General features: G+C 50.0%; 4 protein-coding genes across 5 annotated transcripts in view; all 4 read left to right on the top strand.

The window, feature by feature from the left end:
* VSTM2B (V-set and transmembrane domain containing 2B) overlaps nt 1-27,123 on the top strand; it is a 74,456-nt gene that overhangs the window by 5,043 nt on the left and 42,290 nt on the right. For both annotated transcript variants that reach the window (XM_073555035.1, XM_073555036.1), the window contains 2 exons: nt 8,606-8,638; nt 14,317-14,692. In XM_073555035.1, the coding sequence (XP_073411136.1) occupies nt 8,606-8,638; nt 14,317-14,692 (409 nt within the window). The remainder of the gene's footprint in view (nt 1-8,605; nt 8,639-14,316; nt 14,693-27,123) is intronic.
* On the top strand, nt 2,446-3,471 carry LOC141058812 (uncharacterized; the record flags this gene model as incomplete). Its single annotated transcript, XM_073555038.1, has 1 exon — nt 2,446-3,471. A coding segment is annotated over one exon (918 nt), but the record flags the coding sequence as incomplete, so codon positions are not given.
* LOC141058811 (uncharacterized) lies at nt 3,724-4,915 on the top strand (the record flags this gene model as incomplete). Its single annotated transcript, XM_073555037.1, has 1 exon — nt 3,724-4,915. A coding segment is annotated over one exon (1,068 nt), but the record flags the coding sequence as incomplete, so codon positions are not given.
* On the top strand, nt 6,674-8,599 carry LOC141058816 (uncharacterized; the record flags this gene model as incomplete). Its single annotated transcript, XM_073555040.1, has 1 exon — nt 6,674-8,599. A coding segment is annotated over one exon (1,656 nt), but the record flags the coding sequence as incomplete, so codon positions are not given.

Raw genomic sequence — 27,123 nt, 5'->3', positions numbered from 1 at the left:
AGGAGGCCAAGTATACAGAGGAGGTGGCAGAGGAGGCCAAGTATACAGAGGAGGTGGCAGAGGAGGCCAAGTATACAGAGGAGGCTGCAGAGGAGGCCAAGTATAGGGAGGAGGCTGCAGAGGAGGCCAAGTATACAGAGGAGGCTTCACAGGAGGCCAAGTATACAGAGGAGGCGGCAGAGGATGCTGCAGAGGAGGCCAAGTATAGAGAGGAGGCTGCAGATGAGGCCAAGTATAGAGAGGAGGCGGCAGAGGAGGCCAAGTATACAGAGGAGGTGGCAGAGGAGGCCAAGTATACAGAGGAGGCGGCAGAGGAGGCCAAGTATACAGAGGAGGCTGCAGAGGAGGCCAAATATAGGGAGGAGGCTGCAGAGGAGGCCAAGTATACAGAGGAGGCTTCACAGGAGGCCAAGTATACAGAGGAGGCGGCAGAGGATGCTGCAGAGGAGGCCAAGTATAGAGAGGAGGCTGCAGATGAGGCCAAGTATAGAGAGGAGGCGGCAGAGGAGGCCAAGTATAGAGAGGAGGCTGCAGAGGAGGCCAAGTATACAGAGGAGGCGGCAGAGGAGGCCAAGTATACAGAGGAGGCGGCAGAGGAGGCCAAGTATACAGAGGAGGCGGCAGAGGAGGCCAAGTATACAGAGGAGGCGGCAGAGGAGGCCAAGTATACAGAGGAGGCGGCAGAGGAGGCCAAGTATACAGAGGAGGCGGCAGAGGAGGCCAAGTATACAGAGGAGGCTGCAAAGGAGGCCAAGTATACAGAGGAGGCTGCAGAGGAGACCAAGTATAGAGAGGAGAAGGCTGCAGAGGAGGCCAAGTATACAGAGGAGGCGGCAGAGGAGGCCAAGTATACAGAGGAGGCGGCAGAGGAGGCCAAGTATACAGAGGAGGCGGCAGAGGAGGCCAAGTATACAGAGGAGGCGGCAGAGGAGGCCAAGTATACAGAGGAGGCGGCAGAGGAGGCCAAGTATACAGAGGAGGCGGCAGAGGAGGCCAAGTATACAGAGGAGGCTGCAGAGGAGGCCAAGTATACAGAGGAGGCTGCAGAGGAGGCCAAGTATAGAGAGCAGGCTGCAGAGGAGGCCAAGTATACAGAGGAGGCTGCAAAGGAGGCCAAGTATACAGAGGAGGCTGCAGAGGAGACCAAGTATAGAGAGGAGAAGGCTGCAGAGGAGGCCAAGTATAGAGAGGAGAAGGCTGCAGAGGAGGCCAAGTATAGAGAGGAGAAGGCTGCAGAGGAGGCCAAGTATAGAGAGGAGGCTGCAGAGGAGGCCAAGTATAGAGAGGAGGCTGCTGCAGAGGAGGCCAAGTATAGAGAGGAGGCTACAGAGGAGGCCAAGTATAGAGAGGAGAAGGCTGCAGAGGAGGCCAAGTATAGAGAGGAGGCTGCTGCAGAGGAGGCCAAGTATAGAGAGGAGAAGGCTGCAGAGGAGGCCAAGTATAGAGAGGAGAAGGTTGCAGAGGAGGCCAAGTATAGAGAGGAGGCTGCTGCAGAGGAGGCCAAGTATAGAGAGGAGGCTACAGAGGAGGCCAAGTATAGAGAGGAGAAGGCTGCAGAGGAGGCCAAGTATAGAGAGGAGAAGGCTGCAGAGGAGGCCAAGTATAGAGAGGAGGCTACAGAGGAGGCCAAGTATAGAGAGGAGGCTGCAGAAGAGGCCAAGTACAGAGAGGAGAAGGCTGCAGAGGAGGCCAAGTATAGAGAGGAGAAGGCTGCAGAGGAGACAAGTATAGAGAGGAGGCTGCTGCAGAGGAGGCCAAGTATAGAGAGGAGAAGGCTGCAGAGGAGGCCAAGTATAGAGAGGAGAAGGTTGCAGAGGAGGCCAAGTATTAAGAGGAGGCTACAGAGGAGGCCAAGTGTAGAGAGGAGGCTACAGAGGAGGCCAAGTATAGAGAGGAGGCTGCAGAAGAGGCCAAGTACAGAGAGGAGAAGGCTGCAGAGGAGGCCAAGTATAGAGAGGAGAAGGCTGCAGAGGAGACAAGTATAGAGAGGAGGCTGCTGCAGAGGAGGCCAAGTATAGAGAGGAGAAGGCTGCAGAGGAGGCCAAGTATAGAGAGGAGAAGGTTGCAGAGGAGGCCAAGTATTAAGAGGAGGCTACAGAGGAGGCCAAGTGTAGAGAGGAGGCTGCAGAAGAGGCCAAGTACAGAGAGGAGAAGGCTGCAGAGGAGGCCAAGTATAGAGAGGAGAAGGCTGCAGAGGAGACCAAGTATAGAGAGGAGGCTGCTGCAGATGAGGCCAAGTATAGAGAGGAGAAGGCTGCAGAGGAGGCCAAGTATAGAGAGGAGAAGGCTGCAGAGGAGGCCAAGTATAAAGAGGAGAAGGCTGCAGAGGAGGCCAAGTATAGAGAGGAGAAGGCTGCAGAGGAGGCCAAGTATAGAGAGGAGGCTGCAGAGGAGGCCAAGAATAGAGAGGAGAAGGCTGCAGAGGAGGCCAAGTATAGAGAGTAGAAGGCTGCAGAGGAGGCCAAGAATAGAGAGGAGAAGGCTGCAGAGGAGGCCAAGTATAGAGAGGAGGCTGCAGAGGAGGCCAAGAATAGAGAGAAGGCTGCAGAGGAGGCCAAGTATAGAGAGGAGGCTGCAGAGGAGGCCAAGCATAGAGAGGAGGCTGCAGAGGAGGCCAAGTATAGAGAGGAGAAGGCTGCAGAGGAGGCCAAGTATAGAGAGAAGGCTGCAGAGGAGGCCAAGTATAGAGAGGAGAAGGCTGCAGAGGAGGCCAAGTATAGAGAGGAGGCTGAAGAGGAGGCCAAGTATAGAGAGGAGGCTGCAGAGGAGGCCAAGTATGGAGAGGAGGCAGCTGCAGAGGAGGCCAAGTATAGAGAGGAGGCTGCAGAGCAGGCCAAGTATAGGGAGGAGGCTGCTGCAGAGGAGGCCAAGTGTAGAGAGGAGGCTGCTGCAGAGGAGGCCAAGTATAGGGAGGAGGCTGCAGAGGAGGCCAAGTATAGAGAGGAGAAGGTTGCAGAGGAGGCCAAGTATAGAGAGGAGGCTGCTGCAGAGGAGGCCAAGTGTAGAGAGGAGGCTGCTGCAGAGGAGGCCAAGTATAGAGAGGAGAAGGCTGCAGAGGAGGCCAAGTATAGAGAGGAGGCTGCTGCAGAGGAGGCCAAGTATAGAGAGGAGGCTGCTGCAGAGGAGGCCAAGTATAGAGAGGAGAAGGCTGCAGAGGAGGCCAAGTATAGAGAGGAGAAGGTTGCAGAGGAGGCCAAGTATAGAGAGGAGGCTACAGAGGAGGCCAAGTATAGAGAGGAGAAGGCTGCAGAGGAGGCCAAGTATAGAGAGGAGGCTGCAGAGGAGGCCAAGTATAGAGAGGAGAAGGCTGCAGAGGAGGCCAAGTATAGAGAGGAGAAGGTTGCAGAGGAGGCCAAGTATTAAGAGGAGGCTACAGAGGAGGCCAAGTGTAGAGAGGAGGCTGCAGAAGAGGCCAAGTACAGAGAGGAGAAGGCTGCAGAGGAGGCCAAGTATAGAGAGGAGAAGGCTGCAGAGGAGACCAAGTATAGAGAGGAGGCTGCTGCAGATGAGGCCAAGTATAGAGAGGAGAAGGCTGCAGAGGAGGCCAAGTATAGAGAGGAGAAGGCTGCAGAGGAGGCCAAGTATAGAGAGGAGAAGGCTGCAGAGGAGGCCAAGTATAGAGAGGAGAAGGCTGCAGAGGAGGCCAAGTATAGAGAGGAGGCTGCAGAGGAGGCCAAGAATAGAGAGGAGAAGGCTGCAGAGGAGGCCAAGTATAGAGAGTAGAAGGCTGCAGAGGAGGCCAAGAATAGAGAGGAGAAGGCTGCAGAGGAGGCCAAGTATAGAGAGGAGGCTGCAGAGGAGGCCAAGAATAGAGAGAAGGCTGCAGAGGAGGCCAAGTATAGAGAGGAGGCTGCAGAGGAGGCCAAGCATAGAGAGGAGGCTGCAGAGGAGGCCAAGTATAGAGAGGAGAAGGCTGCAGAGGAGGCCAAGTATAGAGAGAAGGCTGCAGAGGAGGCCAAGTATAGAGAGGAGAAGGCTGCAGAGGAGGCCAAGTATAGAGAGGAGGCTGAAGAGGAGGCCAAGTATAGAGAGGAGGCTGCAGAGGAGGCCAAGTATGGAGAGGAGGCAGCTGCAGAGGAGGCCAAGTATAGAGAGGAGGCTGCAGAGCAGGCCAAGTATAGGGAGGAGGCTGCTGCAGAGGAGGCCAAGTGTAGAGAGGAGGCTGCTGCAGAGGAGGCCAAGTATAGGGAGGAGGCTGCAGAGGAGGCCAAGTATAGAGAGGAGAAGGTTGCAGAGGAGGCCAAGTATAGAGAGGAGGCTGCTGCAGAGGAGGCCAAGTGTAGAGAGGAGGCTGCTGCAGAGGAGGCCAAGTATAGAGAGGAGAAGGCTGCAGAGGAGGCCAAGTATAGAGAGGAGGCTGCTGCAGAGGAGGCCAAGTATAGAGAGGAGGCTGCTGCAGAGGAGGCCAAGTATAGAGAGGAGAAGGCTGCAGAGGAGGCCAAGTATAGAGAGGAGAAGGTTGCAGAGGAGGCCAAGTATAGAGAGGAGGCTACAGAGGAGGCCAAGTATAGAGAGGAGAAGGCTGCAGAGGAGGCCAAGTATAGAGAGGAGGCTGCAGAGGAGGCCAAGAATAGAGAGGAGGCTGCAGAGGAGGCCAAGTATAGAGAGGAGGCTGCAGAGGAGGCCAAGTATAGAGAGGAGAAGGTTGCAGAGGAGGCCAAGTATAGAGAGGAGGCTGCTGCAGAGGAGGCCAAGTGTAGAGAGGAGGCTGCAGAAGAGGCCAAGAATAGAGAGGAGAAGGCTGCAGAGGAGGCCAAGTATAGAGAGGAGGCTGCAGAGGAGGCCAAGTAGAGGGAGGAGGCTGCAGAGGAGGCCAAGTATAGGGAGGAGAAGGCTGCAGAGGAGACCAAGCATAGAGAGAAGTCTGCAGAGGAGGCCAAGTATAGAGAGGAGGCTGCAGAGGAGGCCAAGTACAGAGAGGAGGCTGCTGCCGAGGAGGCCAAGTACAGACAGCAGGCTGCTACCGAGGAGGCCAAGTATAGAGAGGAGGCTGCAGAGGAGGCTAAGTATAAAGAGGAGGCCAAGTATCGAGAGGAGGCTGCAGAGGAGGCCAAGTATCAAGAGGAGGCTGCAGTGGAGGCCAAGTATAGAGAGGAGGCTGCAGAGGAGGCCAAGAATAGAGAGGAGGCCAAGTATCGAGAGGAGGCTGCAGAGGAGGCCAAGTATCAAGAGGAGGCTGCAGAGGAGGCCAAGTAGAGGGAGGAGGCTGCAGAGGTGGCCAAGTATAGGGAGGAGAAGGCTGCAGAGGAGGCCAAGTATAGAGAGGAGGCTGCAGAGGAGGCCAAGTATAGAGAGAAGGCTGCAGAGGAGGCCAAGTATAGAGAGGAGGCTGCAGAGGAGACAAAGTATAGAGAGGAGGCCAAGTACAGAGAGGAGGCTGCTGCCGAGGAGGCCAAGTACAGAGATCACGCTGCTGCCGAGGAGGTCAAGTATAGAGAGGTGGCTGCAGAGGAGGCCAAGAATAGAGTGGAGGCTGCAGAGGAGGCCAAGTATAAAGAGGAGGCCAAGTGTAGAGAGGTGGTTGCAGAGGAGGCCAAGGATAGAGAGGAGGCTGCAGAGGAGGCCAAGTATCGAGAGGAGGCTGCAGAGGAGGCCAAATATCTAGAGGAGGCCAAGTATACAGAGGAGAATGCAGAGGAGGCCGAGTATATAGAGGAGGCTGCAGAGGTCAAGTATAAAGAGGAGGCCAAGTATACAGAGGAGAATTCAGAGGAGGCCAAGTATAAAGAGGAGGCCAAGTATATAGAGGAGGCCAAGTATACAGAGGAGAATTCAGAGAAGGCCAAGTATAAAGAGGAGGCTGCAGAGGTCAAGTATAAAGAGGAGGAGGCTGCAGAGACGATCAAGTATATAGAGGAGGCTGCATAGACGATCAAGTATATAGAGGAGGCTGCATAGGAAGCCAAGTATAAGGAGGAGGCAGCAGAGGAGGCCAAGTATAGAGAGGAGGAGGCTGTGGAAGAGGCCAAGTATATAGAGGAGGCTGCATAGGAGGCCAAGTATATAGAGGAGGCTGCAGAGGAGGCCAAGTATAAGGAGGAGGCAGCAGAGGAGGCCAAGTATACAGAGGAGGCTGCAGAGGAGGCCAAGTATATAGAGAAAGAGGCTGCAGAGGAGGCCAAGTATAAAGAGGAGGCTGCAGAGGAGGCCAAGTATATAGAGAAAGAGGCTGCAGAGGAGGCCAAGTATATAGAGGAGGAGGCTGCAAAGGAGGCCAAGTATATGGATGAGGAGGCCGCAGAGGAGACCATGTATATAGAGGAGGAGGTTACAGAGGAGATCAAGTATATAGAGGAGTAGGCCAAGTATATAGCGGAGGAGCAGCAGGGGAGGCCAAGTATATAGAGAAAAAGGTTGCAAAGGAGACCAAGTACATAGAGGAGAAGGCTGGAGGAGGCTGCAGAGGAGAGGTCCAAGTATAGAGGAGAGTGGTCTGATTTATTGGGTTATACTCTGGTAATATGGAGATCAATCTGTCCAAAGAGGCTGGAGGAGAAGACACATGGAGGAGTTCTGTATACAGGAGGAGATACATATATACAGCAGATGTGTACAGGTGATACATGGAGGGGATACACACAGATATCTACACATGTAAGGGACATTCATACTGGACTCTGCAGATAATCTCCTGCCCCTCCTCTGCCCTCTGCACATCTGTCTCTGATCACTCTCTTTCTCTTTCTTCTTCCTCTCTCTCGTCTCCATCTCTCTCCTCATCCTCCCTCTCCATTTTTTCCTTGTTCTCCCTCTCCCTTCTCCATCTTTCCCCCTCCATCCCTCCCCTCGTCCTCCTTCTCCCTTCTCCATCTCTCTGCTCCTCCTCTCTCTCTTCCCTCTACATTTTTCCCCATCTCTCCCCTCTCTATTTTTCCCTCTCCATCTCTCCCCTCGTCCTCTTTCTCCCTTCTCCATCTCTCCCCTCGACTTCCCTCTCCCTTCTCCATCTCTCCCCTCTCCATCTCTCCCCTCGACTTCCCTCTCCCTTCCCCATCTCTCCCCTCTCTATTTTCCCCTCTCCATCCCTCCCATCGTCCTCCCTCTCCCCCCTCCATCCCTCCCCTCGACTTCCCTCTCCCTTCTCCATCTCTCCCCTTTCTATTTTTCCCCTCTCCATCTCTCCCCTCATCCTCCCTGTCCCTCTCGCTTCTCCATCTCTCCCCTCGTCCTCCCTCTCCCCTCTCCATCTCTCCCCTCGTCCTCCCTCTCCCCTCTCCATCTCTCCCTTCTCCATCTCTCCCCTCGTCCTCCCTCTCCCTTCTCTATCTCTCCCCTCGTCCTCCCTCTCCCTTCTCTATCTCTCCCCTCGTCCTCCCTCTCCCCTCTCCATCTCTCCCCTTATCCTCCCTCTCCCCTCTCCATCTCTCCCCTTGTCCTCCCTCTCCCCTCTCCATCTCTCCCCTTGTCCTCCCTCTCCCCTCGTCCTCCCTCTCCCTTCTCTATCTCTCCCCTCGTCCTCCCTCTCCCTTCTCTATCTCTCCCCTCGTCCTCCCTCTCCCCTCTCCCCTCGTCCTCCCTCTCCCTTCTCCATCTCTCCCCTTGTCCTCCCTCTCCCCTCGTCCTCCCTCTCCCTTCTCTATCTCTCCCCTCGTCCTCCCTCTCCCCTCTCCATCCCTCCCCTTGTCCTCCCTCTCCCTTCTCTATCTCTCCCCTCGTCCTCCCTCTTCCTTCTCTATCTCTCCCCTCGTCCTCCCTCTTCCCTCGTCCTCCCTCTCTCCCTTCTCCATCTCTCTCTTCATCCTCCCTCTCCCTTCTCTATCTCTCACCTCGTCCTCCCTCTCCCTTCTGCATCTCACTCCTGTCCATCTCTCCCCTCTCCACATCTCACCTCTGCTCTCTTTGCCTCTTACTCCCCATCTTTCCCCCTTTACATTATTTCATTTTCTCTCCTTCTTTTGCCTCTCTCACAGCCTCACCTTATTGCCACATCTTTCTCCTTCTTTCTTTTCTGTTATTTTCTTTCTTTACCACATTTTTTTCTTTATTTTTCTTGACTTTCTTTCACCTGTTATTTCTCAAGGTGCAAACTCTCCTTCCTCTGCCTCATCCTGCAGATCAATCTCTACTTTCCCTAATATTTGGGTTCCCACTTGCTTCTCTTTGTGCAGAGTTATCTGCTGTGATTCTGCATTTGCTCCTCTTGGTTTGTGCAGATATTCTGATATTACAAGTATTATTACTGCCCGTCCTCTATAGACCCCAATGTGAGATTTACTGGAGTGCTGTGATGCCCCCTGTACTAGTTTCCACATTTCTGCACAATATTTCCACTTTCTCCTCCTCGCCATTGCATGAAACGTTTGCACATTGTGTGGGAGGACGGATCTGAGGACGTAGCAGAGATCGGCCATTTATCCCTGCTACTTGTATGTGTAAACCTCACGGAGGCGGACGCGCGTCGGGGGGTAGCACCGAGCTCCTGCTTACAAAATGCTGATTACCGTCATGGCCCCCAGATGGCCGATGAAAGCCTCATTTGTGCGGTATTATTGCGCAGGTGTGGCCATCCAAATGGGGCAAATGCTGAAAGGACAAATAATGGCGCATTGGTCCCACAATGTAACACTGCTGTCCACTCACTTCTGTTTCTCTCTCATTTTTTCAGGTCATTGCCAATAAGGACGGGACAAAAATCAGTGTAAGTCGCCGGATCTCTTCTTTAATTTCATCTTATTTGTAAAAATTAGCACAAATGAAGTGTCACAGCCGTAGACGTCAATGGAGACTCATTCGACCAAAGGTTTCGCTCCGGTACATTAAATGCGATGTTGCGTGATCATAATGGTGGGCAAATAGGGAGTCAAATCACAAACTGGCGAAACCGCTCATCTCAGATGTAGTAGAGTTGGTCATGTTTGGTGGGTGCCAACAAGTCACTCTGCTTTGGCCTGGTGCACAACTGAGGAAGCAAAGCGAAACCTAGATGAAAAAAAATCCTAACTCCAAGTAGTAGATTGACCTGCAGTCCTATGTAAAATCAAATAGCACAACCATGCTTTGAGCCAGATGGAACATGAGCTTTTTCTGGACCCTCTGCAGTTCATCAGTGCACAATCCCACCTGTTTTGGAGGCGGATGTGGTCCCCCGGACCTCTTGGGCCCCTGTGCGCTTGTATGACCTCCCCTGCGTTGCTTCTTTCCAGCAGGGACCCCCATGGCGTTTTGTCCCCAGGGAGACGGGATGAGATTAATAAGACTGGAGGATAAGCTGCAGATTATGTGATTGCGGCCGGAATCGCCGGTGATGGGTTGTTTTATCTTCGATGCTTCATTCTCTGACTCGGGATCGATCGTGAATGAGTTCAGCTTAAAGTCCAGGATGTTTTAGGTGGAAATGTATCAGTGTCGGGGCTGTAATAAAGGCCGGCGACGAGTCCTTTATGGGAGGCTTAAACCACAATGGGTGACAATTGGGAAGACTGGAAATGACGGAGATTAAGAAAAAAACTAGATGAAGAAGCAATCAGTCCGGCACAATGGGGGCTTTATCCTCTACGGGGGCCCTGCTGCATGCATCATCATAGGGAAAACTACTTACAGCCCCCCACCCCTCCACCATTCAGGCCAAGCACAGAATTGTCCCCCTGACCCTGCATCTATGTCCTGGTGCCTCTAGAGGGTGTCATAAGCCTGTACTCACCCCTTCCGAGGGGGCCATAAGGAACTAAGCCTATACTCACCCCGTCCGAGGGGGCCATAAGGAACTATGCCTGTACTCACCCCATCTGGGGGGCCATAAGGAACAAAGCCTGTACTCACCCCGTCCGAGGGGGACATAAGGAACTAAGCCTGTACTCACCCCATCTGGGGGGCCATAAGGAACAAAGCCTGTACTCACCCCGTCCGAGGGGACCATAAGGAACTAAACCTATACTCACTCCGTCCAAGGGAGCCATAAGGAACAAAGCCTGTACTCACCCCGTCCGAGGGGACCATAAGGAACTAAGCCTATACTCACTCCGTCCAAGGGAGCCATAAGGAACAAAGCCTATACTCACCCCATCTGGGGGGCCATAAGGAACAAAGCCTGTTCTCACCCCGTCCGAGGGGGCCATAAGGAACTATGCCTGCACTCGCCCTATCCCAGGGGGCCAAAAGGAACTAAACCTATACTCACCCCGTCCAAGGGGGCCATAAGGAACTAAGCCTGTACTCACCGCGTCCGAGGGGGCCATAAGGAATAATGCCTGTACTCACCCCATCCAAGGGGGTCATAACAAACTAAGCCTGTATTCACCCCTTCCAAGGGGACCATAAGGAACTAAGCCTATACTCACCCCGTGTGAGGGGACCATAAGGAACTAAGCCTATACTCACTCCGTCCAAGGGAGCCATAAGGAACAAAGCCTATACTCACCCCATCTGGGGGGCCATAAGGAACAAAGCCTGTTCTCACCCCGTCCGAGGGGGCCATAAGGAACTATGCCTGCACTCGCCCTATCCCAGGGGGCCAAAAGGAACTAAACCTATACTCACCCCGTCCAAGGGGGCCATAAGGAACTAAGCCTGTACTCACCGCGTCCGAGGGGGCCATAAGGAATAATGCCTGTACTCACCCCATCCAAGGGGGTCATAACAAACTAAGCCTGTATTCACCCCTTCCAAGGGGACCATAAGGAACTAAGCCTATACTCACCCCGTGTGAGGGGACCATAAGGAACTAAGCCTATACTCACCCCGTGTGAGGGGGCCATAAGGAACTATGCCTGTACTCGCACCGTCCGAGGGGGCCATAAGTAACTAAGCCAATACTCATCCCGTCCAGGGGTCCATAAGGAACTAAGCCTGTATTCACCCCTTCCAAGGGGACCATAAGGAACTAAGCCTATACTCACCCCGTGTGAGGGGGCCATAAGGAACTATGCCTGTACTCGCACCGTCCGAGGGGGCCATAAGTAACTAAGCCAATACTCTTCCCGTCCAGGGGTCCATAAGGAACTAAGCCTGTATTCACCCCATCCAAGGGGGCTATAAGGAAATAAGCTTGTACTCACTCCGTCCAAGGGAGCCATAAGGAACAAAGCCTATACTCACTCCGTCCAAGGGAGCCATAAGGAACTAAGCCTATACTCACCCCATCCAAGGGGACCATAAGGAACTGAGCCTGTACTCACTCCGTCCGAGGGAACCATAAGTAGCTAAGCCTGTACTCACCCATCCGAGGGGGCCATGAGGAACTAAGCCTGCACTCACTCCGTCTGAGGGAGCCATAAGGAGCTAAGCCTATACTCACCCATGCGAGGGGGCCATAAGGAACTGAGCCTGTACTCACTCAGTTCGAGGGAGCCATAAGGAACTAAGCCTGTACTCACTCCGTCCGAGGGAGCCATAAGGAACTAAGCCTGTACTCACTCCGTCCGAGGGAGCCATAAGGAACTAAGCCTGTACTCACTCCGTCCGAGGGAGCCATAAGGAACTAAGCCTGTACTCACCCCGTCTGAGGGAGCCATAAGGAACTAAGCCTGTACTCACCCATCCGAGGGGGCCATAAGGAACTAAGCCTGTACTCACCCCATTAGGTGGCCATAAGGAACTAAGCCTATACTCACCCCATCTGTGGGGGTCATAAGGGACTAAGCCTATACTCACCCCGTCCGAAGGGGCCATAAGGAACTAAGCCTGTACTCACTCCGTCCGAGGGAGCCATAAGGAACTAAGCCTGTACTCACTCCGTCCGAGGGAGCCATAAGGAACTAAGCCTGTACTCACCCCGTCTGAGGGAGCCATAAGGAACTAAGCCTGTACTCACCCATCCGAGGGGGCCATAAGGAACTAAGCCTGTACTCACCCCATTAGGTGGCCATAAGGAACTAAGCCTATACTCACCCCATCTGTGGGGGTCATAAGGGACTAAGCCTGTACTCATCCCGTCCGAGGGGGCCATAAGGAACTAAGCCTGTACTCACCCCATCCGTGGGGGTCATAAGCCTATACTCACCCCATCTGTGGGGGTCATAAGGGACTAAGCCTATACTCACCCCATCCGAAGAGGCCATAAGGAACAAAGCCTGTACTCACCCCATCCGTGGGGGTCATAAGGAACTAAGCCTATACTCACCCAGTCCGAGGGGGCCATAAGGCGCTAAGCCTATTCTCACCCCGTCTGAGGAGTAAAAGCCTCTACTCACCCCGTCCGAGGGGGCCATAATGAGCTAAGCCTATACTCATCCTGCCAGAGGGGGCCATAAGGAGCTAATCTGTACTCACCCCATCCGAGGGGGAAATAATGAGCTAAGCCTGTACTCACTCCGACCGAGGGAGCCATAAGGAACTAAGCCTATACTGACCCCACCGGAGGGGCAACGAAGAACGTCCTCATCACTGTGGACAAGCAGATGTATATTTACATGGAAATTCTAGTTTTCAAAATGCAGACATAGTTCACAGAGCTGGGGGGCTCGGGGGGCTCACACGGCCACAAAGCTGGGGGCATGGGGGACTCACAGGGCCCAATACTGAAATATTTAACAGATTACAAGGCAACAATGAGAATAGATGACTCGGGTGTGATTGGAGCAGGATCACTATCAGGCGGCTTTCAGCATTCATTTTATTACAAAGCCCCCAGGAAATCCCCTCCGACGATATAATAACCCCCCTCCCACCGCAGATCATAAATTATCTATGTGCTCAGGATGTAGGAACCACAAGAGCAAGAAAAGTAGACGGAAGGTGGAATATAACAGAGCAACATGGAGGGTGGGAGAGATGGAGGGAGGGAGAGATGGATGGAGGGAGGGATGGATGGAGGGAGGGATGGATGGAGGGAGGGAGGGAGAGATGGATGGATGGAGGGAGGGAGAGATGGAGGGATGGATGGATGGAGGGAGGGAGAGATGGAGGGATGGATGGATGGAGAGATGGAGGGATGGATGGATGGAGGGAGGGAGAGATGGAGGGATGGATGGATGGAGGGAGGGAGAGATGGAGGGATGGATGGAGGGATGGATGGATGGATGGAGGGAGGGAGGGATGGATGGAGGAATGGATGGATGGATGGAGGGATGGATGGAGGGATGGATGGATGGATGGATGGAGGAAGGGATGGAGGGAGGGATGGATGGATGGATGGATGGAGGGAGGGATGGATGGAGGAATGGATGGATGGATGGATGGAGGGATGGATGGAGGGATGGATGGATGGAGGGAGGGAGAGATGGAGGGATGGATGGATGGAGGGAGGGAGAGATGGAGGGATGGATGGATGGAGGGAGGGAGAGATGGAGGGAGGGATGGATGGAGGGAGGGAGAGATGGAGGGATGGATGGATAGATGGATGGATGGATGGATGGAGGGAGAGATGGAGGGATGGATGGATGGAGGGAGGGAGAGATGGATGGATGGATAGAGGGATGGATGGATGGATGGAGGGAGGGAGGGATGGAGGAATGGATGGATGGATGGAGGGAGGGATGGATGGATGGAGGGAGGGAGGGAGGGATGGAGGAATGGATGGAGGGAGGGAGAGATGGAGGGATGGATGGATGGAGGGAGGGAGAGATGGATGGATGGATGGAGGGAGGGAGAGATGGATGGATGGAGGGAGAGATGGATGGAGGGATGGATGGATGGAGGGATGGATGGATGGAGGGATGGATGGATGGATGGAGGGAGGGAGGGATGGAAGGAGGGATGGAGGAATGGAGGGAGGGAGAGATGGATGGAGGGATGGATGGATGGAGGGAGGGAGAGATGGATGGATGGAGGGATGGATGGATGGAGGGATGGATGGATGGATGGATGGATGGATGGATGGAGGGATGGATGGAGGGATGGATGGATGGAGGGATGGATGGATGGAGGGAGGGAGGGAGAGATGGATGGATGGATGGAGGGATGGATGGATGGATGGATGGATGGAGGGAGGGAGGGAGAGATGGATGGATGGAGGGAGAGATGGATGGAGGGATGGATGGATGGATGGAGGGATGGATGGATGGAGGGATGGATGGATGGAGGGATGGATGGATGGAGGGAGGGAGGGAGAGATGGATGGATGGATGGAGGGATGGATGGATGGATGGATGGATGGAGGGATGGATGAATGGATGGATGGAGGGATGGATGGATGGAGGGATGGATGGATGGAGGAAGGGATGGAGGGAGGGATGGATGGATAGATGGATGGAGGGAGGGAGGGATGGAGGAATGGATGGATGGAGGGATGTTTCCATCACTGGCAGTAAGCAGATATATTGGAAATGAATTAGAGATTGGAATAAATGTAATATAATTTCTGATGATTTTTGCGTTCTTCTGCTCGCTGGTGGGGTATCGGGGAATATGAGGGGCTCTAACATCTGGTTCTCATTGCAGACTGTTCGGGTCCAGGGCAATGACATCTCCCACCGGCTGCGGCTCTCCAATGTCAGGAAGCTGGATGAAGGGGTGTACGAGTGCCGGGTGTCGGACTATGGGGACGATGAGACTCAGGAACACAAGGCCCAGGCAATGCTCCGGGTCATCTCCCGCTACTCTCCACCGGACATGCAGGCGGCCGAGGCTGTGTCCCACATCCAGAGCAGCGGACCCCGCAGGAATAACCTGGGGAATAGAGCAACTCCAGAACCTGGAAACAAGCGCCCCAACCCCGCAGGAGGAAGCCTGGCCTCCTCCCCGGCCACTGCAGCATCCTCCTCAGCCTCCCCTGCGCCTGGGAAAGCGGCTATTCTGCGGCAGCAGCACGGCACCGGTGAGTTATCTGTGGATCTGCACTGCCATCTAGTGGATTCTACTGGGTACTGCGTGACCAAAATTCTATGGCATGTTGGATACTTTTGTGTCAAACCCAAACAAATACAAAAAAGAAATATCCATACAGTATAATGGGAAGCCATCAGGAATCGTGAGTCTCTTTATAATGCACACTCCTGTGGGGGTAAATCTGTCACCAGGGCCATTCTGTTCTCCGGAGTCTATCAGGCTCTGCGCGTTCGGATTCCTTGGCGGGTGCCTGAGCACTGATGTCATATCTCATTGCCTTTATTCTATGGCTATTTTTAAAGGAAAAATGTAAAGTTCCTGCAGCAAAATGGTTGGTCCCCTCCTAAAAGCAAATCAGTCCAACAGAATCCAGAAATGTGGCGGTACATATATATATATATATATATATACATACATATATACATACTCACATACATATATACATACTCAGATATATACATATATATACCACTACTCATGGCTGGCCGTATCCTCAGAGCGCTGCCATCACTCTTCACATCAATCGTCAGGCGGCCGCCACAGCTCAACAGGGTAATAGAGACTTCTAGGAGGTCTGCTAGACGAGGCAAGTGGAGAGGACCCCAACATTTAATATCATGGGAGATGTGAAGCAGGTAATCTGCCAGTACCTACAATTATAAAGGAAGAACCTCCATTTTCTACTGCAGAATTCACAAAATACTGCCATATAGTGCCCATACAATACCACCACACAACATCTACCAAATACCACCATACTGTGTCTACCACATAGTGGCATATGGTGCTTATATACAGTGGGTACAGAAAGTATTCACACCCCTTTAAATTTTTTACTCCTTGTTTAATTGCAGCCATTTGGTAAATTCAAAAAAGTTAATCTTTTTTCTCATTAGTGTGCACTCTGCTCCCCATCTTTACTGAGAAAAACCCCAGAAATGTAGAAATTTTTGCAAATTTATTAAAAAAGAAAAACTGAAATATCACATGGTCATAAGTATTCAGATCCTTTGCTCAGTATTGAGTAGTAGCACCTTTTGAGCTAGTACAGCCATGAGTCTTCTTGGGATTGATGCAACAAGTTTTTCACCCCTGGATTAGGGGATCCTCCGCCATTCTTCCTTGCAGATCCTCTCCAGTTCCGTCAGGTTGGATGGTGAATGTTGGTGGACAGCCATTTTCAGGTCTCTCCAGAGATGCTCAGTTGGGTTTAGGTCAGGGCTCTGGCTGGGCCAGTCAATACTGGTCACAGAGTTGTCCTGAAGCCACTCCTTTGTTATTTTAGCTGTGTGCTTGGAATCATTGTCTTGTTGGAAGGTGAACCTTCGGCCAAGTCTGAGGTCCAGAGCACTGTGGAAGAGGTTTTCATACAGGATATCTCTGTACTTGGCCACATTCATGTTTCCTTCAATGGAAACCAGTCGTCCTGTCCCTGCAGCTGAAAAACACCCCCCATAGCATGATGCTGCCACCACCATGTTTCACTGTTGGGATTGTATTGAGCAGGTGATGAGCAGTGCCTGGTTTTCTCCACACATACCGCTTAGAATTATCACCAAAAAGTTGTATCTTCATCTCATCAGACCAGAGAATCTTATTTCTCATAGTCTGGGAGTCCTTCATGTGTTTTTTAGCAAACTCTATGCAGGCTTTCATATGTCTGGCACTGAGGAGAGGCTTCCGTCGGGCCACTCTGCCATAAAGGCCCGACTGGTGGAGGGCTGCAGTGATAGTTGACTTTGTGGAACTTTCTCCCATCTCCCTGCTGCATCTGTAGGAGCTCAGCCACAGTGATCTTGGGGGTTCTTCTTTACCTCTCTCACCAAGGCTCTTCTCCCACAATTGCTCAGTTTGGCTGGACGGCCAAGTCTAGGAAGACTTCTGGTGGTCCCAAACTTCTTCCATTTAAGGATTATGGAGGCCACTGTGCTCTTAGGAACCTTGAGTGCTACAGAAATTATTTTGTAACCTTGGCCAGATCTGTGCCTTGTCACAATTCTGTCTCTGAGCTCCTTGGCCAGTTCTTTTTACCTCATGATTCTCATTTGGTCTAACATGCACTGTGAGCTGTGAGGTCTTATATACTGTAGACAGGTGTGCGCCTTTACAAATCAAGTCCTATTGTCATTATCCAGACTGGGGTTTGAGTCCTGTTTTTCCTTTTTCCCGGTTTGGTCATGTAGGGATTAACCTTTCTCAGCCTCAGTTTGGGTTCAGGGTTGCTATTTATCTCCACTGTTTCCTGCGGGTGATGTCAGTTATAGTTTTTGCCTAGTGCTGCTGTAGCTGAAAACCTGAAAAATGCACATTTTTTGCCCAAGAATTGTCCTTTCTGGGGTTCATTCTGTCTGACAAGGGGTTTTGCATGGACCCTGGGAAGGTACGGGCCATTGTGGATTGGGTGCAACCCAGAGACTTAAAGGGTCTTCAACGTTTTTTTGGGGTTTGCAAACTATTATAGGAAATTCATTAAGGGGTTTTCACAGGTGCTCAAGCCCCTCACTGATCTGACTCTTAAGGGGGCTGATCTCAAAAACTGGTCGGCTCCGACTGTGGAGGCGTTTGCTTTATTAAAGAAATGCTTTATGTCTGCCCCTGTCTTGGTCCAGCCTGATCCGTCTAAATTGTTCATCGTTGAGGTGGACACATTGGAGGTGGGAGTGTGGGCGGTGTTGTCCCAAGGACCTGCCACTTTGAATAACTTGAGGCCCGTGCCTTCTTCTCGAAAATATTCTCTCCTGCTGAGAGGAATTAAGATGTTGGGAATCGGGAGCTTTTAGCTATCAAGCTGGCCTTTGAAGATTGGAGGCACTTTTTGGAGGGGGCTGTTCATCGGATCACGGTGATTAGGGACCACAAGAATCTGTCTTATATTGAGTCAGCCAAACGTTTGACTCCCAAACAGGCTAGGTGGTTGCTTTTTTTCACGCTTTAATTTTTCTATCACTTTTCGGCCTCGTTCCAAGAATGTCAAGGTGGATGCCTTGTCTCGCAGCTTGGATCCGATATCACCTCCCGAACCTCCTTCCTCCATTCTTCAGCACGGGGTGGTTGTGTCAGTGGTATCCTCAGAATTGGAGCAGGAGATTTGTGAGGCTCAGTCTCTTGCTCTTCCGTCATTGCCTGACAACAAGCTCTTTGTCCCGGTTCAGTACTGGTTGAGGGTGCTCCAGGAGTTCAACGATTCTGCTCTTAGTGGGCATCCTGGTATCTCGGTGACTCGTTGAGCTATTGCTAGGCTGTTTTCATGGTCCTCTATGGCCTCTGATGTCGCCGTGTTTGTGTCTTCATGTGATACTTGTTCCCATGCTAAAAGCTCTCATAACCGGCCGGCCGGGGAATTGGTGCCATTGCCAATTCCGGATAGACATTGGAGTCAGTTGTCTATGGACTTTATCACTGATCTCCCTCTTTCTAATGGTAAAACTGTGGTCTAGGTGGTGGTGGATAGATTCAGTAAACAAGCGCATTTTGTACCTTTAGCGGGACTGCCTAATGCTGAAACACTTTCTAGGATGTTTGTTGAGCACGTTGTATGGCTGCATAGCGTGCCTTTGAATGTGGTTTCAGATAGGGGGGTACAATTTGTGTTCAAATTCTGGAGGGTTTTTTGGAAAAGGTCGGGTACTACTTTGGCCTTCTCCTCGGCCTATCATCCTGAAACCAATGGTCAGATGGAGAGGACCAATCAGTCTCTTGAACAAATTTTTCGGTGTCTTGCCACGTCCCAGCAGGATGATTGGTGTTCTTTGTTGCCAGTGGCTGAGTTTGCCTTTAAAAATAGTATTAATCAGTCCACGGACACCTCTCCGTTCTATTGTACTTATGGCTTTCACCCCCATTTTGGTGAGCTTTCCAGGATGGACTCGGAGTGTCCTGGGGCTGATTCAGCCATTCAGCGGCTGAGGGAGGTATGGAGGGAGGTCCAGAGGAACATTGGATAAGATCAGGGCAAACATAAACTGTTTACGGATAAGCGATGATCTACAGGACCCATATTCCTGGTGGGAGATAAAGTATGGTTGTCTACCAAGAACATTCGGCTGAAAGTTCCTTCCGCTAAGCTAGGTCCCAGGTTTTTAGGTCCTTATGAGGTTATTGAGGTTGTCAATCCAGTTGCCTTTCGCCTACGTCTACCTCTGTTGCTTCAGATCCCCAATGTGTTCCATAAGTCTCTCCTGTAGACATTCGTATCTTCCGCTGATGGGTCTCCATCCCCTCTGCCTCCGGTTTCTGTGGATGGGCAGATGGAGTAGGAGGTGGAACGGATTGTAGATTCGTGCATGGTCCGCAGTTCCCTGCAGTATTTGGTCCAATGGAGGGGCTACGGTCCAGAGGATCGATCCTGGGTCCCAGCGCGATCAGTTCATGCCGATCGACTGGTTCAGCCATTTCATGCGCGGTATCCCGGGAAACCTGGGGGTCCGGTGGCCCCCCTTAAGAGGAGGGTACTGTCATGATCCAGACCGTGATCTGAGTCCTGTTTTTCCTTTTACCCGGTCTGGTCATGTAGGGGGATAACCTTTCTCAGCCTCAGTCTGGGTTCAGGGTTGCTATTTATCTCTGCTGCTTCTTGCAGGCGATGTCAGTTATAGTTTTTGCCTAGGGCTGCTGTAGCTGACTTTGATTGCTCTGATTGGTCCTGCTACACTTGCTATCTGATGCCGTGTCTCTGTTTTCCCGTTCCCATCCTGACTTAGTGTTTCCCGTTAGTGTGATGACTCCCTGGTTTTGACTTGGCTTGCATGCTTCCTACTGTTGCTGATTCCCTGGCTTGTTTGTGACCATGAGTTTGCTTACTCCTTTGGTACTGTGCTACAGTCTAGGATTTGACCTGGCTTGTTTGACTATTCTACTGCCACCTGTGGTAGTCTTGCTGCTGCACTGCAGGTCAGCTCTGTTTAGGTGCAGTTCTGCTTCCACTCTACTGCCATCTTGTGGAGCCTGCACTTACCTGCATTGCAGCGGCATGATACCTATCAGTTTAATTATACCCAGCTGGACTCCAGTGAAGGAGTAGAACCATCTCAAGGAGGATCACAAGGAAATGGACAGCATGTGACTTACATGAGAGTGTCTGAGCAAAGGGTCTGAATACTTATGACCATGTGATATTTCGGTTTTTCTTTTTTAATAAATTTGCAAAAATGTCTACATTTCTGTTTTTTTTTTTTCAGTCAAGATGGGGTGCAGAGTGTACATTAATGAGAAAAAATGAACTTTTTTGAATTTACCAAATGGCTGCAATGAAACAAAGAGTGAAAAATTTAAAGGAGTCTGAATACTTTCCGTACCCACTGTAATACCACCATACAGTGTATACCAAATACTGCCATATAGTGCCTACACAATACCACCATACAGTATCTACCAAATACTGCCACATACAGCATCTACATAATACCACCATATAGTGCTCACTTAAAATTACCATACAGTGTCTACAAATACTGCCAAATAGAACATACTACTTACAAGGCCGGCGTTATGGGCAGGCAAACTAGGCAGCTGCCTAGGTCCCCCCGCTCCCCCAGGGGCCCCCAGCCAGTGGTGTGCCGCTAATAGCACGCCACTAGCGACACACCACACAGCTGCTATGGGGCCCATGAGTCAGGGGGACCTGGGGTCGCACCCCCCATCGCACATTAAACTTATCAGCATTGTAGACGGCAATACAGTTGAAAGCGGTGATGGAGGAGAATGCGTCAGATGACGCTGCCTCTCCCATCATTCCCCCTCTGTTTCTGTCGCAGTGGGTGCACAATTACTTATGATGATGATTCATTGTACGCCACGCTGTGCCAGCAGTGGAGCAGATGTGATGTGCTGTAAAAGCCAAAGCAGCGGGGGAACGGGGAGAGGTAAGTATTGTGTTTGTGTCTGCATTATACTGTGTGTGTGTGGTTGCATTATACTGTGTGTCTCTGCATTATATTGTGTATCTGCATTACACTGTTTGTGTCTGCATTATACTGTGTGTGTCTCCATTATACTGTGTGTGTCTGCATGATACTGTATGTCTGCATTATATTGTGTATCTGCATTATACTGTGTGTCTGCATTATATTGTGTATCTGCATTACACTGTTTGTGTCTGCATTATACTGTGTGTCTGCATTATATTGTGTATCTGCATTACACTGTTTGTGTCTGCATTATACTGTATGTCTGCATTATATTATGTATCTGCATTATACTGTGTGTCTGCATTATACTGTGTGTCTGCATTATACTGTGTATCTGCATTACACTGTTTGTGTCTGCATTATACTGTGTGTCTGCATTATATTGTGTATCTGCATTATACTGTGTGTGTTTGCATTACACTGTGTGTGCCCCCATTATACTGTGTATGTGTCTGCATTATACTGTGTGTGTGCATTTGCATTATACTGTGTGTGTGTCTGCATTATACTGTGTGTGTGTCTGCATTATACTGTATGTGTGTGTTTGCATTATACTGTATGTGTGTGTTTGCATAATACTGTGTGCGTTTGCATTATACTGTGTGTGTGTCTGCATTATACTGTGTGTGTGTCTGCTGTGTCTGCATTATACTGTGTCTGTGTGTCTATGTGACTGCATTATAGTGTGTGTGTCTGCATTATACTGTGTATGTGTGTCTGCATTATACTGTGTGTCTGCATTATACTATGTGTGTCTGCATTATTCTGTGTGTAATACTGCTCGACTGTGAGGCTGCATTATACTGTGCGTGTGTAGGGATGCATTATACTTTGTGTGTGGGGGGGCTGCCTTATACTGTGTGTAGGGATGCATTATACTGTATGTGCAGGGGTTGTGGCTGCATTATACTGTATGTAGGGGGTGTGGCTGCATTATGCTGTGTGTGGGGTGCATTATACTGTATGTGTGTGGGGGGCCGAATTGTAGTGTATGGGGGTTTGCATTGTACTCTATGGAGGGCCGCATTGTACTCTATGAGGGAGGCTATATTATACTTTGAGTTGGGCTGCACTATACTCAGAGGGGAGCTGCATTATTTTCTGAGGGGGTCTGCATTATACTCTATTGAGGACTATGGGTTGCATTATACTATATGGTGGCTTCATTATACTGTATCAAGGACCATGGGGAGTGCATTATACTATATGTACTATATGGGATCTGCATTATACTGTATCAAAGACTATGAGGAATGCATTATACTATATAAAGGACTATGGGTTTCATTAAATTATGAGGAGTGTATTGTACTATATGGAGGACTATAGTGGGTGCATTATACAATGTGGTGGACTATAGGATGCATTATACTACATGGAGGACTGTGGGGAGTGTATTAACCAGGGGTATTTCAGTTTTTGCATTTTCATTTTTTGCTCTCCTTCTTGTCAGAGACATAACTGTCTGTCAATATGGCCATGCGATGGCTTGTATTTTTGCGGGATCAGTTGTACTTTTGAACAACACCTTTGGTTTTAACATATCATGTACTGGAAAAAGATTAAAAAAAATTCCAAGTGTGGTGAAATTGCAAAAAAAGTGCAATTCCATAGTTGTTTTTTTTTGTTTTTGCCATGTTTACTAAATGCTAAAACTGACCGGCCATTATGATTCTCCAGGTCATTACGAGTTCATAGACACCAAACAGGTCTAGGTTCTTTTTTTTTATCTAAGTGGTGAAAAAAAATCCAAAGTTTGCTAAAAAAAAAAATAAAAAAATATTGCGCCATTTTCCAAGACCTGTAGCGTCTCCAATTTTCGTGATCTCCGGTTGGGTGAGGGCTTATTTTGTGCGCGCTGGGCGGACATTTTTACTGATACAATCTTGGTGCAGATACAAGTTATTGCATTTTAATGCAATGTTGTGGGGACCAATTAAACATAATTCTGGTATTTTGATTCTTTTTCTCGCTACGCCGTTTAGCGATCAAGTTAATTCTGTCTTCATATTGATAGATCGGGCGATTCTGACCGTGGCGATACCAAATATGTGTATGTTTGGTTTATTTTTATTGTTTTATTTTGAATGGGGTGAAAGGGGGGTGATTTGAACATTTGTATTTTTTTGAATATTTTTAAAAACTTTTTTTTTTACTTTGAGCTTGCTTCAATAGTCTGCATGGGAGACTAGAAGCTGCATTTGTCTGATCGGCTCTGGTACACACAGGCAATGATCTGATCGCCTGTATGTAGCAGAAATGCTCACTTGATATGAGCGCCGACCACTGAGCAGTGCTCATAGCAATCCGGCTATGACAACCATAGAGGTCTGCTGGAGACCTCTGAGTGTCATGCCAACTCATCGGTGACCTGCGACCATGTGATGGGGTCACTGATGGGCGGGATAAAGGACGTGCTTCCAGCAAGAGCAAGTTAATTGCCGCTGTCAGAGATTATCTAGTTAACGGCCGTGGGTGGATCGTAATTCCACCCGCAGCTATTGCGGGCATATGTCAGCTGTATAGATCAGCTGACATGTGCCCGGAAAGGTGCGGGCTCAGTGACGGAGGCCGCACCAAACAGGGGGAGCCCGACGTGGGCGTATTATTATGCCCAACGTAGCAAAGGGGTTAAAGTATATGGAGGGATATGAGGCACATTATACTATATGGTGTAAAGAGGCCGGGAAACAAGCATTGAACGACTTCAGTATTGTCGATCACACTCGTTTAGTGGCCTGAAATCAACGCATGTAAATACACCTGACATGTTTCTGTGTGATGCAGCAATATGGGAGCATTTGGGGCCCCACTTTGTCTGAAACTGGCCCTGACTACTTAATATCACCAAACCGTGTATACAAAATCCTGCCATATAGTGCTCACTAGGTAACACTGCTATACTGTGGTCACATCGTACTCAATATCCCCAACAGCAGGTAGCATACTGTCTGATACTCCCCAGGGAGTGATGTAGTGGGTCTCCTCTGCAGGTCCCCTTTAATGGTCCCCTCAGTACAGTAGCGTAGCGGTAAAGAGTGTGTACAGGGCTCTCTGCCAGTGGAGATCAGACAACCGCAGCTCTGAGCAAGTGCCGAAAAAGTCACTTTTTGTCTATTTAAATTTTAAATCTCCACTGATGTGATGGAATTGTCGGCCCTGGAGGCCCCCGGCGGAGCACAAAGTGCAGCCAGACAGTATTTAAAATTAATAATTAATACCGCAAACAGTGTCGTTAGCCTATCCGCTCTCCTTGTGAGTCCCAGCAGCCGGAGGTGATGAGATGAAAGCAGCACTGACTCTGGAGTCTATTCAATGAGATCGGCCGCTGCGGCTCGGACCGAGAGCCCTGAAGGGAGGATTTAAAGGGGAAACACATTCTTTATTGGAATGCATCTGAATACGCATGTACGACTTTAAGTGAAGCGTGTTTCTTATGTGAACTTGGGTACTTGTTTTTAACCTTTCTAACTGTATAAAACTTACCCTGACAACTGGGGTTTTCTGGTTCCATAGGGTCTTAGAATCGTAGGATGTTAGAGTTGGAAGGGACCTCCGGGGTCATCGTGTCCAACCACCTGCTCAATGCAGGGCGATGATAGGGACATTACATTTTCTCCTGCGATGTGCCCATTCTTTTGAGACCAAATATGACATGACGGCATATTCCTGGGAGCAGAAACTCACTTCCCAGGTTTCTGATGGCCCAACAGGCCGAAAAACGTTGCCATGCATAGCCCCAATCACCCTGGTCCAGGAAATCTACTTTTCCTGTCTCTAGGACTATCGTGTGTTATGGAATTCGACCTGGAACATTAACTCTGATAGACAAAGGAATCTTTTGGAGGGAAAAGAAACCACACTTCACTCTGCCAGAGCTGGCATGCAATAGAAGTGACCAGTGGATAGAATTTCACAGAGGCAGACTGAGGGGGCTCCAGCCATGGATACTGGGTTTTTCACAAACCAATGGAGGGAGGAGTAACAGACAGCTCTGTATGTGTACCTAAGACCATAGGAAATAATTCATATTTCCCTGACATATATCATACTGCGTACAATGTATTACTCCAGTATATCGTACAGTGAATGTGTTACACTTGGACGTCAGTAATCATCCGCAATGTCGGATGGATTTGATGCCATTTCCACCTTCCTGGGGGGTGCTTACACCAACGCAGCGATGTATTCCCCACACTGAGAATAAAAGTACAGATCTATCAAGGGTAAATGTAGATCCGAAGCCTCAGATGGCAAATCTTTATCAGTTATCAGCATTATTAATGTGCCACCTGCAGTCAGCCGTAGACCAGATCCAGTGCGGGAGAATAAGGAACCTGACTGGGGCCACGAGGGCCACAAGGTCATAGAACAACACTGTACCTGATACTCTTGTTGTAACAGAGACTTGTGCCCTGGCACACAGTGGTTGGAGTATTGCCATAATATCGGGATTAATACTAGTACTATAAATCAAAATTGAGTTTTATATAAAATTCCCACTGAAGACAAATGCAGAGTAATTGTCCTATGTGAGCGCAGCCTGAAATTGCATTTGGACATAATACTGTACTGCAGTGTGGAAAATGTACGGCACTAAGCTATGAGCACGGTATGGTTGTGTATTATTTTTGGGATTATCTTTATAATGTAAGCTCTTCATGGTAGTAGTAGTAGTATAGTACTATTTTTGGGGCAATGTATGGTAGAACTATGTGAGCAACGTATATCAGTACTGTGTGAAAGTTGTAAGCCACTCTCATTTGCAAACTGCTGGGACTTGCAGAATGACTCCTTTTTATCCCTGATATTACACTTTACACTTCTAGCCCTAGAAGTATGGAGAGCTCTTGGAGATGAGGCTCTTAGCTGAGCACTGTTAGCCACTCCCATCTTCTATATAATCTGGGTCCTGACTAACACTCATTGTCAGAGAAAGATTTTTTTTGCTGCATGGCTTGGAGGTTGTTGTTGGTTGTTATTGGAGAAGGCGTTTGGTGGATTTATCTGTGACTGTTGCTAGGTTTTGAGTGTGTGATAATTCCCTTTCTTCTCTTACTTTAGTTTAACCCCATCCTCCACTCCCCGGTATTTACCTCTGTTATAAGTATATTTGTATGTTTGGTATTTTATCACCCCTGTTCGTATTACCTTGTTAGTCTGGTTGGTGTATTACGGCACACTACTACTCCCCTCTTCCCTGGGTGGGTTAAGGGTACAGACTGAGGGCGGATTTAGGAGCTAAGGCAAGGTACGTGGCCTCGGCGTCTTCAGCTTCAGAAGTAATTCAGGAAGCCGGGTGAGCTAGGGCGCCCTCTAGCGTTAGGGAAAGGGAAGGAGCCCCTGGTTCGGGAAACCCGACCACAGAGTTGTGACATTATCTCTGACAGAAACCATTTTTTGATCCATCATGGATTCTATGACTGCTCTGACAGGGCAACTGCGGCAGCTCAGCCTGAAAGTGGCATAAAGTGTTGTTTTGCAGCACCCTAACTCATCAGGTTTGGAGACCATGACTCCCAGGCAACCCTTAGTGGAGCCCAAGATCGCTATACCTGACATGTTCTCTGAAGGGGGGGCGTGACAAGTTTGTTGTTTTCGGGGAGGCCTGTAAGCTATGCTTCAAGTTATTTCCTTGTTTCTCAGGAATTGAGGAGCAACGGGCGCAGATAATAACCTCTCCCTTTCAGGGTCACGCCCAAGCATGGTCATTCTCTCTCCCATCTCACTCCCAGTCGATCCAGACGAATGAGGAATGTTTTCTGGCACTGGGTCTTATATACGATGATCACAACCACATCTCCCTGGCTGAGTCCACACTACGTCAGCTTCAGCAGGGAGTCCAGCTGACGGAGGAGTATTACTCCGGGTTTCGGAGGTGGTCCACTGACAATAAGTGGAATGCACTCCGTAGTCGGTTCTTTTAGGGGCTTACAGTAAGGCTGAAGGATGCCTTAGCTCTGTATGAGACTCCAGTTTCCCTTGAGGTGGACATGTCTCTGGCTATCCGGGTGGATCGCCCTCTTCGCTAGAGACATAAGGAGACACCCCAATGTGCGGGAGGTCCGGGGCCAAGGGAAATCTGGTCTGAGTCATGTGAGGAACTTATTCAGTTTGGTACGGCAACTCGTTCTGGAAAGCAGTCTGTAGTTCGACTTAAAGGGGGAGCATGTTTTTACTGTGGTATAAAGGGCCATTTCGTGGGCATGTGTCCTTCACTATCTCTCGGTAAACAGCCGCCGGAAAATTAAGGAGCCCGGATTGCAGGGAGGTTAGCAACCTGGGTGGTACATATCACCTCCGTGAGTGGGAGACAATTTTTTCTGCCAGTCAAAATACATCTGGGCAAAAATAAGGTGGTTATTTCTGCGTTTGTGGACAGTGGGGCGCGGGGTTTAACTTGATCGACACTAGGTTCGTCCAGGTCCAGGGCCTCAAACCACATACACTATTCAGACCTATACCCATAATCTCTATTGACTCAGGGGTATTTTACTCAAGTCATCCGAGGTTT

The sequence above is a fragment of the Dendrobates tinctorius genome, unplaced genomic scaffold (genome assembly GCF_039654945.1).
Source record: "Dendrobates tinctorius isolate UK_male_01 unplaced genomic scaffold, ASM3965494v1 ptg000214l, whole genome shotgun sequence".
In the NCBI taxonomy this organism is placed as follows: domain Eukaryota; kingdom Metazoa; phylum Chordata; class Amphibia; order Anura; family Dendrobatidae; genus Dendrobates; species Dendrobates tinctorius.
Note: the sequence above shows the minus strand (reverse complement) of the source record. Positions and strands in the feature narration are given on the sequence as shown.